Raw genomic sequence first — 11,443 nt, 5'->3', positions numbered from 1 at the left:
GTGACGTCGAGCAGCCATCTTGCTCTGGTGTGGAGGCGGCGGCGGTGGTGATCTTTGCTGTCGTCTGACGGGAGGGCAGAGAGCCGAGCGCTGGCCCGGTCTGACACGCCGAGAGTTAGCGGGAGCAGACGACCTTGTGCGAGGGGCAGTGAGGGAGCGAGAGAGCAGGCAGGCAGGCAGGCGGGCGGCAGTACTCGGGCCAGAGGCCGTGGTTTTGTGCGGTTTTCTCACGCCAGGAGCTCGCTTTAAGACTATGGGTGACCTAGAGCGCAGAGAGCGCGGCTCGCTCACACTGACGGGCTTGACCGGGTTTGTGGTCTCTTCTTGACATGGGCGGGGAGTGACAGTCAGCGTTAGTTTGCAATATATATATACGTTATATATATGTTCAATACAAACAGCTTAGGAAAGGAGTTACGGTAGAAAACCAAAACAATCAAAAGGCGGCACAGCAGGAACTCCCAACAGTTAAGCCTGTGAGCAGATCTATAGAGGCAAACATGATAAACAAGTGATTTTTTTTTGTTTTCTTTGTGTAGGGCGATGTCAGGAAACCGGTTAAAGGTTTACCACCATGTTGTTGATTGAAACCAAGTCTTTGGTGAAGTCAGAAATGCCCTTTGCTTGGTATTTTGTTTGTTTCTACCCATGTGCCAATGAGCCGTGTCATGTAGTTGATGTGCCAGTGCAATCCTCTTTGTATTTTATTGTCTGTCCTTAAAGCAAAAACTAAAAAGGAAAAAAATATATACTATCACCTACTCCAATATGTTTGAAGACAACTGTGCCAGAGGCTGCAGGTAAACTTATCAGGCTTTTTTTTTGTGTAAAAAGGCAAAAATCTGGCCTGTATGTAAACATGGGATCTGGCTGCATCATTTCTGTGTCATCCTTGGGCACACCTGAATCTCAGTTAGGTGTTTAATTTGTTGGTTAGATCCATTGGTATCCATCATTGTAATCTAGTTTTAGTTCAACAGGTTAAAATTTATCTCTAATTTGGATTGCTTTGGTTTGTAAGTTTTGTTAATGTGAATTAAAAGTGAGTTTAGTTCCCTGCACTCTGATGTGACCGTGTATATATAGGGACTGTTATCATGACTGGACTCTGGCCAACATTTATCCTAAGTTTTTGCACAACACAGTTTTAGAGCTTCTGGACTAGTAGTTGTGGTAGTTTTTTTTAAGTTAGTGCTACCAGACATGTTCTGTTGTGCTGTTTTCTTTTGAGAGAAATTGCCCATGTTAGATTTTGTCACTTTGTCATAAGCTAAAAAGAGGGTTAACACACTCAAAACAAAATGGGTGACCCACACTCTCGGAAGAACCAGACTTTAAATCGACTGCGTGCTCAACTTAGAAAGAAGAAAGAATCTCTGGCAGATCAGTTTGACTTCAAAATGTACATTGCCTTTGTATTCAAAGATAAGGTAAGATATTACCTTTCTTGGCATATTTGTCAAAGGTGAAATGTAGAATGTTTTCTTCACTAGTTGTGGGACGAGAAGCTGCTTTATAGGATATTTACAGGGCAGTCCCTGGATAACTGTAATTGACGTTCTTTGAAGCATTTACATTGGCAGAAGTTCATTTAGGCTTCAATGTAACGGTCATGATAAAGACCATTGATCTACCTACCTACTGCCCGTTGCGCCACTGGCGTTTAGCGCAGCAATGAGGGTCCTCCATCTGTGGTGGCGTTCAGGGCTGCCTTCATTGTGTCAGTAGCTCGGTTTTCACTACTGTCAGTCATGCAAGTTCGGGATAGAGACTCTGGAATACCATCGCACTCAGATGTGGAAGGTTTCTTCATTGCTGTTTCCATAACAGTTTTGTTGTAGCAGTCAGGGTTATTAGCCCTGAAGTGAACCCGGAGGACTGGTGGACCATTCTTAGTCCGGCTTCTACCGTTTGACCTGTTTGGCATGGGTGACCCTACCAAGAGCCAAAGCATAAAACCCTGACTCAGCCAGCATAGCTCTCTGGGTCATTGGGGCACACAGGCCTTCAAACTACTACAAGATTGTGGTCCTCTTGAGAGGAAAGAACATTGAAGACAGTAGGAAAACTAGCAATGATTGACAGAAAGGAGGAGAGCAGGAACTTATAGTGGATCACAAACATAAGAAAATCTGCAGATGCTGGAAATCCAAAGCACAAAACACAAAATACTGAAGGAACTCCGCAGGTCGAAGAGAAAACAGTCAACTTTTCAGGCCACTACCCTTCTTCGGGACTGGGGGTGTGGGAGCAGGGGAAAGAGGCTAGCTGGTAGGTGAAGCCAAGTGGGTGGGAAAGATCAAAGACTGGAGAAGACAGAATCTGATAGGAGAGGGGAATGGACAGTACGAGAAAGAGGAGGAGGAGGGACCCCAGGAGAAAGTAATAGGTGAGAAGTAGTACAACATCAGAGTTGGGAATGGGGAGGGGAAATTTTGTTCACCTTTTGAAGAAGTCAATATTCATACCATCAGGTTGGAGGATACTCAGAATATAAGGTGTTGTTCCTCCACCCTGAGGGTGGGTTATAGTTGGTCAGATTAGCTGAATAGAAAAGTGGCAAGTAGAATCCCTGATCCCTGAAGAGATGTACCCATGGAACTGCAACAAGAGGATGGGATGACATTCAGGTGTGGAGGAGTAGTGATCTTTGGGATGCATGTCCTTGGTTAAAGGTAGTTGGGATGCTTTTCTTTTGGTCAGACATAGAACAACTGGCAGGGATACTAGAACTGAGGATTTAGTATTGTTCACAGTTCTGGTTCAAACAATGTGGGAAATGTGTTTACACTGGAGAGAGTGATAAGATTTGTAAAGATGTTGCCAACAGGGGAAGATTAGATAGGTTGGGGTTATTTTCTTCATCAGTATAGAGGCTAAGGAGAGACTAAAGGATGTGAAATTGACAGCTTTGGATAGGTGAACAGAAGGCACCTAAATATACCCCTCACTAAAGAGGCAAAACCAAAAAACTCAAATTTAAACCTAGAATAATCCTGGATCAGTGTTGTTGGACTTGCATTTGTCTAGCATGTGGAGAGTATTCCATCACATTACTGGCTTCCATGAAAGGTCTTGGATGTCAGTAGGTACGGTAAGTCATTCACTGCAGGATACCCAGCACAGTCACGAAGGGCTAAATGGCCTCCATTTGTTTTAATTCTATGCTGTTCTGATATGGACAGACTTTCCTGGAAAGCTGAGAAAATAACTACTGTGATTGTCTCTTTATCATAAGCTCAAGGGTTATACAGAATTTCTTAATCACTTTGGAAACCGAGCTTAATATGACACACAGGGTTAAATACAGTTAACCCTTCCACAGATCCTCACTCTGCTTCCTTCAGATTATTTTGGGATTTGCACTGTCATTTGACTGGGATATGAAGGCTTATTTGCTTTATCTTTACAATAAGTGGGGTAAAATGTCAGCTTGTCCACAGAACATTTGCTTAACCTGTAAATAACTACCATGATTAATCCCACCCCAGTGAAACTCTGTTAATCCAGTTTGTGTAGGGCTCTGGTGTTGGGCAAGCAAATTTTCTGGACTATCAGATACTATACACCTACACACTTCTAGTTCTTTTTCTGATGTTATGCAGTGGACTAATAAGTTTTCCAATGTACCGAGTGAGTTTAAAATTAATGCTTGAAATGGAACTAAATGTTTCAAAGCGCTGTGGGACCTTGGGCCCTGCTGAGATCCAAGGGTGAATTGAATTTCTGAACAACCGAAGATTTACTCTATTATCTACCTTTGAACTGAATTTTTCTTATCCCTCATTTCAATATCCCTTTAGTCACTTGGTTGCTAATTAATATGACATTCCTCAGTATATAGTAAAACTTCACAGACACTTCAAAGTGAGACCAAGAACACAAGCTGTTGTATCTGGAATAATTTTATTCAACCTCTTCATGCTACTTGGTTAAAGTGAAATGCATTTGAGCATGTGAGCAGTATGAAAAATGAATATTATTGATCAGTTGGTTTCATTCAAATTTTCTTTGCAATTTTTTACTATTGTCCAAATCATTTTCACAACATCACTCACTTCTGCTTGCTGCCTATATCTGTGGTTGACAGTGTTTTCATGGGGATCTCGGGGAAAGGAGAATGGGGAATATACTGGTTGGATTGTACTCTTGCAGGCAGCATTTGATTAGGTATCTGCTCCCTTGAAAATTTAATCTAAATACTGAGTCAAAGGTCACATCAGAGTTTTTAGTAGACATCTGTAGTTAGTTGGAAGTAAAGGCAACTTAAGCAATATGGGCACTTGATAACAGGAGGGTAGGGTAACCTAATATTGGCTAGTTGAGTTAGGAGACATATTCCTCCTTCCTCAAAACAATGCTTGATTAATTGTTACTTTTCAATTACCTTAATCCCAGTTGACTGTCTCCTGATAATGAAATTTGGATTGTTTTTCATGGTGACTTGTTTATATTCATGCTTGTGTGCATTATAGTTTTAATATAACTTATTTAAATTTGTGAGAACATGATTTCTGCTTAAGAATTTAATAATTTTGTTTCTTAAGTTTTGTTTTTTAAGTTGAATTTTAAAAGAATTTCTTTGATATTTTTCTTTGTACGTTTCAGATTTTTCCCCAACATTTTAGAAATTTCACTTCAGAAATTACTATCCTGTACATAATAGGCACAGAGTGTATAGTCCCTGTTCTTACTGTCCTGTGAAGTGAAGAACTTACATTTTTAAATTCAACTTGCAGTCCTTTCCAAACAGAGCTATTGTGTGTCACTGAATCAAAATATTTTAAATCTGTTTTGAAAAATGCAACTTGGCAGTAATAATTTAAAAGAAATAGCATAGATAGAAAATGTTTTATGTTAAGAATTATGATTCTGATATTATGATTTAAGAAGAAAAAGTCGGCACTATTCGAAGTGGCTGAAGTGGTACCAGTTATGACCAATAACTATGAAGAAAATATCCTCAAAGGTGTACGGGAGTCCAGCTACTCCCTGGACAGTTCCACAGAGCTGCTGCAGAAGGATGTAGTGCAGCTTCATGCACCACGCTACCAATCCATGCGCAGGGTAAGTACTTCATTAGAATTATATAAGTTAAGGTTTGCTTGTTCTTGGAATGACGCAGAGTAGTAGAATATGTCACATCAAAATGTTCAATTACTAACAGCAACTTCCTTTATCTTAAGAGGGAAAAAGGTTTGTATTTGCTTGTACATAGATAACCATTTTTTCCACAATGGTCACAGCCAAAACAACCATTGATACTCTTCAACGCTGTAAACGCTGGAAGTAATAAAATACTCAAAAGGTCTGGCAACATTTAGAGTAGTGGGAGCTAGAAACAGTTTCAGGTCAAAGAGCCTCAGTCAGAAGTATTAATTCCCATGCACTTGTAATTATTTATTGGCTTAAATATAAAACTGATTTTGAGATGCTAAGGTCTTTTGATTTGTACTAATATGGAATCATTTTGCTTAAGGCTGATCATTTTTCTTCTGATTGGTTTTTTTCCATTTGCTGATCAGCATCGTGTAAACTTAATTTGGCGATGCCAGTAGTTTTTTGCACTCCCTTCAATTTTAACTGAAAAGCTGACTACTTGCCTTTGTGCTTATGATCTAATGTATCTTTTAAGATGGAGCTTCTAATGTGATAATTGGTTTGGTAATGATTCATAGATTTGAAATATTATACTTAAAGATAAATCAACTCGTTTAAATATTTTGATGTAATATATTTATTAGATTCTCTTCTATATGTCATTTCAAATGATTGTAAATGTTACTTTATTGATTAGTTTTTAAAACTGTTTGGATATGCCTATTTAATTGTGAGAAGGCAATACGGAAAAGCTGGTTCCATGGCTGAAGATGTACGGCAACAAAGAAATCTGGCTGTGGTAGATATGATCGTCTGCAGGGATCAATTTATCCTAATTAATGCAAATACTCTTTTGTGGTTTAATGCTTTTAAAAGTTCTTGTTATTTTCTTGCAATGCTATTTTAGACTGGCATTGAAAGACAAGACAATTTTAGTTATTCAGAGCAAAGGGTAAGATGGAAACTGGAAGTGGTTGTTAGCAATTCACATTCTTTTGACTTCTAGCCTTGTATTATAATGCCTTGTAACTCTTGATCCACAACCAAAATTATCATTTTTAGTAAAATTAGAATCTTTGTTTTTGTGTTTCTTGATATGGAATCCATTCAATATCTCTATTGGAATTTCTCTCATTGCCTGACCTATTTTAGGATGTAATTGGCTGTACACAGGAGATGGACTTTATCCTTTGGCCACGGAATGATATAGAGAAGATGGTCTGTCTCCTTTTCTCCAAGTGGAAGGGTACAGATGGTGAGCCTTTCAGGCCTGTTCAGGTACTGCTTGTACATAAACATGAGCCAAATTTTTGGATGCCTATCACAATTGATCTGACTTGCAGTTTGCCTAGCTTGTTGACAGTTTTTGTGTTGGTTGGATGATTTTTCTGGATCTTTGGTTTTGTTCAGACGTTATATATTTATAGTTTGACATTGTAATTAATTCTTAGTATATGGGTTTCATTTCCGTTGTCTCAGTTATCTGTGTAATGACAAATCTTGATAGACTTTGTTCTTTTATGGATACCTTGTTTCTTGCTTTTCCCTCTAGCGATCTTAACATCGTGTTAGATTCACATTTGTAGTGCATCACCAAAGCAGCATGAAAGTAGAAACTCTGGGCTTGGCAAACTGCAAATCAAATCAGCTGTGATAAGTATACTGTCAACATTAGCACAGTAATGGTGGTTGTCTGTCATGTGCAGTGATGACAGGAGACCTGTGTGGGAGAGTTTTCAAAGTGGATAGGCCATTGCACTGGGGCAGTTCCTCTCTTGACCCCGGTCCAGTGGTAAAAACAAGTGTCACAAACTGGGGTCTTCTTGGTTGCAGTGGATGACCGTGGCGTCTTCTGTGCCTTGTCATGCTCTTTGCTCTCCACTGAGCATTGCAGAACTGCCTTCCTGGCTGTTGGATCTCACTGTAGATCTCATCTGCCCGGTCAGCTGGAGCTGACTTAGCATGCTAGGATAGGCATGTCCCTATCTCACCGGGTATGAGGCCCGCTGGCCACCCTCACCCCTGCCTGTTGAAGTGGTGTACTGGGGTGTGGCCACTATCGCATGCAGACAGCTACTTGGAACCGCATGTGGGAGCTGAGCTTCTGGTGGGGACCGAAAATGAGTGAGCTGCCCCAGAATGGACACAACAAGTCCCTTCACCAGAGCTCTACCCCTCCCTGGACACCCAATACACATGAAGCACAGTAATTAAAGGGGTTATTTATGCATAAGCCTTAATAAACCAGAAGCATTTTGTTTGCCTGTGGTACTTCAGAACCAAGCTTAGCCCTTTGGTTATCTTGAGTCCACAAGCACTTATAATGAAGATGTTGGATTGGGACCAATAGCAGGGGTCCTGTCAAATCTTAGCAGAATTACCAAGGCCAATTATAAAATCTATGCATCTAATAAACCTAAAAGGAATAAAATTAGATCTTTCTGATCTTGGCAGATAATTTCTGAGTACTTGCTGAACATGAAATTAAGCAACAATTCTTGTTTTCTAATATTTTAAAGTGCTTACTGTTTATGCAGGCCAAGTTTGAGTTTCATCATGGCGATTATGAGAAACAGTTTCTGCACTTAATTAGCCGGAAGGATAAGGCAGGACTCATCGTAAACAACCCTACCCAGTCCATCTTTCTGTTCATTAATCGTCAGCACTTGCAGGTGAATATAATTGTGGGCCTTTATTTTCCTAAACTTACTTGGTCCCATCTTCTGCTTGGGTGAAGAAATGTGGAACATTGCCAGTGGTTTTAATACTGGTGAAATTTGGCATGATTCTTTTTCCCTTTCTTGCTGCTAACTTAATATTGCTTTGTGTTCTTGAAGTAAGTCTTTGTGAACTGTGCACTGCTGTATACAGTGTTTTTTTTTTTGGTTCTCTGCATGACTGCCTACAAATCTTGCTGGATTTACTTTTAGGACCATTACAAGGCAGTTTAAATTTTAAAGTTATTTGATTGATTTGAGTTATTGTATGCTATGAAAATCTGTAGGGTACAAATTTTCTCGTATGGAAATAATTATTGCATTGTAAACTCATTGTTTGATGAGCTCAAAATTTTTGAAATGAATCTAGTTATAACTTTGGGTCTTAAATACGTACTGAAGTCCTGAACTTAGCTACATACCATTGGGGTTGGAAAATAAAATCAATATTATTTGCTTTGTCCACCATATTGACATCAGGCAAGATGAGATTAAGTCTGTTGTAATCTCCTTAACAGGTAACATGGCATATTACCAAAAATGCAAATTTCACCCTTGAGAGATTTTGCTGTTTATAGCCAGAGTAGTCAGTCAAGCCATTAACTTAAAGTGACATTTATAGAGGCAGTGTCTGGTGTGAAACATGTAAATGACATATCTGTAGGATGTTGCGAACTGAGAACAACTGGAGCCTCAGTGCTGGGAATGTTGGCTTGGAAGTGAATGCTGACCTAAGATTGTTAAGGGTCCAGTGGAAATTTTGCTTAGAGTGGCTTAAAATGCTTCCTGTAGGTAACCAGATCTTCGGAAATGGAGAGCAGATGTCACAGCTGTCTGGCCAATCGTGAAGTTTGTTTCAGGTCTGTGATCTTGATCTTGAAGAAAAGGTCTTGCCTTGAATCTTCATTGTTGGGAGGGGGAGTACTTTGGAGCAGGGCAGGTAGGTAGAGCTTCTAGGTGTTGCAGATATTGAGTACAAGTACCATCCTTGTGCTTTGGTGAATAAATCAATGATGTAGCTTAGCTGCAGGTGAACAAGTCTCATCTGCATACTGCAGTTTGAGTATTGAGGCCTTGGTGTTCTCTTTCTGAAGTCTGGTTGAATGGTTTTCGAAAAGTTCTGAAGTTTAAATACATCCCACAGGAAGTTAGGCATAAGATTGTGCCAGAAAAGATTGAGAAAGGTCAGAGCAGTAGTACGGCTCTGTCAGGAGAGAAAATTTCCAGACAGAAGATTTAAGGACATGCTTAAAGTTTCCTTGAAGTTCAACATCCCCACTGACTGTTAAAATGAAGAGGTAGTAGAGGATGGTCTCAGTTTCTGGAAACAGTGTGAAAAAACAATCACACTGAAAGGAATTTCAAACTAAATGCTTCACTGCATATGAATTCAGTATAATGTAGCTACATTTAGTGATTCAAAGCAAATTTCAAAATTAAAGAAATCCAAAAATAGTGCTTATGTATTAATTCACATAGGTTTGACCTTTTTTAATTTAATGAGGCTTGTAGCCTGAAGAAAAACAGGAGCTTTCAATGTAAATATGTGTGTTTTGTATGTTTAGAGAAACCAAATATCATAGTTCACAAAACTGTTTATATATGTTCAAAGAGTAAGCATATTTTGATTTGGATAAAATACGTTCAGTTGCAACTAATCTAAATGCACCTTGTCTCTAGCTTCTACTCTTTTTCCCTCCGTGGATAGAGATTTAGTTTCTGATGACTGGTATAGTAAAGCTTGGGGGTTTTTGAGGCTGGAGATGGTATTCTTCACCCTCAAAGTACAAGCTTTTGTCACCCAGAGCAGTAAAGAAATTTATTTTTCATATCTCCAATAAGACTTGCATGGTTAATTGTCCCATATTGAAAAAGTTGATATTAATAAACTTGAAGTCGAAGTCCATCCATAGTAAGTCAAAAACACAAACTTTGGGTGATTTGTGATGCATAGCTATTTGAAATTTTTAAAAAACATGCCATACTAATTTTGAGTAAGCACAGTATATGTGACATTGAAAATACTTCACCTTTGAAGACTTGCATGAATGCGCTGACTTCTGAAAACTCATTTTCAAAGTACCTTCAGTTTTGCTTCATATTTATTGCATAATTGTGTTACAACTTATTTCTTAATGTGTGATGGTGAACAATGAAGGTGTCATGTTCTATTTTGCAGACTCCAAAAACCAAGGCCATAATTTTCAAGTTATGCAGTGTCTGTCTTTACCTGCCACAGGATCAGCTCACCCACTGGGGAGTTGGAACCATTGAGGACCATCTCCGTCCCTACATGCCAGATTAGGGGCACCGGCCAGCAATATAGGGAAGACCAAAAGTGTCAACAACAGTGAACTTGTAATTCATCTTTTTTTTCTGAGTTTAAGATGATTAACTACTCGTGAAAAAGAACAGTCTGTTACAAAGCATACTCTACTTGAAATTTTCTTTCTAGTCATGCATATCTCAAACTTTATTTTTTTTTACATTACTGCCTGCATATTCACCAAAAGGCTGCTTAGATCTACATTGTCAGTTCCACATGGAAAACAAAGGTGAAATTTGAAGATTGTTTTGAATTGCATAAATATCTGAAAGGTACATGATTAATATTGTTTCTGCTGGTTATGTAACCTGACACACTGCATTGTTTTGAGATGTAATGTTGGGCGAGTTCTGCATTTGATAAAGAGTTCAAGTAAAGGATTCATCTTGGATGTGTTGTACAAATGAAAGGCTTTAAACCTGAATAACTCATGGTCCTGACATGCATAGCTATTGAGCACAAACTGTTCATAAGAGGATGGCAAGCGAGCGAAAGAGGTAGCAGGGGGAGAAATCTTTAGTACCCATTTTGGTATCTGTGTAATGTAGGCTATCATAACCATATAGTCTACATTTAAGTTTGCTGGCATGTTCTTTTTGGATCTTATTCCCTTAGTTGCTATATAAATGTACAAAGGAGTTTTTCTTCTATTCTTTGGGGAGATTTTAGCAGGTTAATAATGGCAGGTTAGACTCAGTAAATAACTGGAGTCTAAAGTAGCGAAGCAGCTACAAGATTGTCACTGAAGTTCAAATGTTACTGGAATTTTTAAAAACTTTCCTGTAGCTGAAGTAGCTTATTTACCTAGAAAGGGAGGTTGGGACTAAAAATGGTTGAACGTATAAAGTCAGTTTTTGATTGTGTAAAAATATGCTGATTGCTGATACAACTCTGTGAAGTTAATAAAATAATGAAGAAATACCATACTTGCGTTCAAGGTAATGCACTTAAAATTGCTTCTTTAAAATTTCTGGAGTGTTTCAATTGGGTTATTAAGGTCATTACTTGTAAGACATGATTTTGAACTTGCACAATTAATGCAAGGCAGGCTGCAAAACGAATCAAAGGGGGAAAGAAAGCATTTCTCTGAAGCTGTAAGAATTGTGAGCTTTCTGAGCTTATTTATGCATGCCTGCCACTTCAGTTAAGAACAAGGCTAATCAATAGGAAATTTGTATTCACCTTCTGTTGAAATTGGGAAAATGAAAATAAATCTTTAATCCATATTCAGAATTGTTTTTATCATTCAAAATACTGTAACTGTACTTTAACAATACTTTGAGTTGATGATGCTTGAATA

General features: G+C 38.7%; 1 protein-coding gene across 2 annotated transcripts; it reads left to right on the top strand.

Annotated features, from left to right (window-relative positions):
• c20h6orf62 (chromosome 20 C6orf62 homolog) lies at positions 1-11,369 on the top strand. 2 transcript variants are annotated; one of them, XM_073024034.1, is made up of 5 exons: positions 1-1,430; positions 4,894-5,067; positions 6,253-6,378; positions 7,638-7,772; positions 9,997-11,369. In XM_073024034.1, the coding sequence occupies exons 1-5, from the start codon at positions 1,302-1,304 to the stop codon at positions 10,120-10,122; spliced, it is 690 nt and encodes a 229-aa protein (XP_072880135.1). In that variant the 5' UTR covers positions 1-1,301; the 3' UTR covers positions 10,123-11,369. The 2 variants fall into 2 exon arrangements, with proteins under 2 accessions (XP_072880135.1, XP_072880134.1); XM_073024033.1 differs by having other exon boundaries at positions 4,891-5,067.
• Positions 11,370-11,443: the final 74 nt, after the last annotated feature.

This window comes from Hemitrygon akajei, chromosome 20 (genome assembly GCF_048418815.1).
Source record: "Hemitrygon akajei chromosome 20, sHemAka1.3, whole genome shotgun sequence".
In the NCBI taxonomy this organism is placed as follows: Eukaryota; Metazoa; Chordata; class Chondrichthyes; order Myliobatiformes; family Dasyatidae; genus Hemitrygon; species Hemitrygon akajei.
This window is presented reverse-complemented; position numbering and strand designations above follow the sequence as displayed.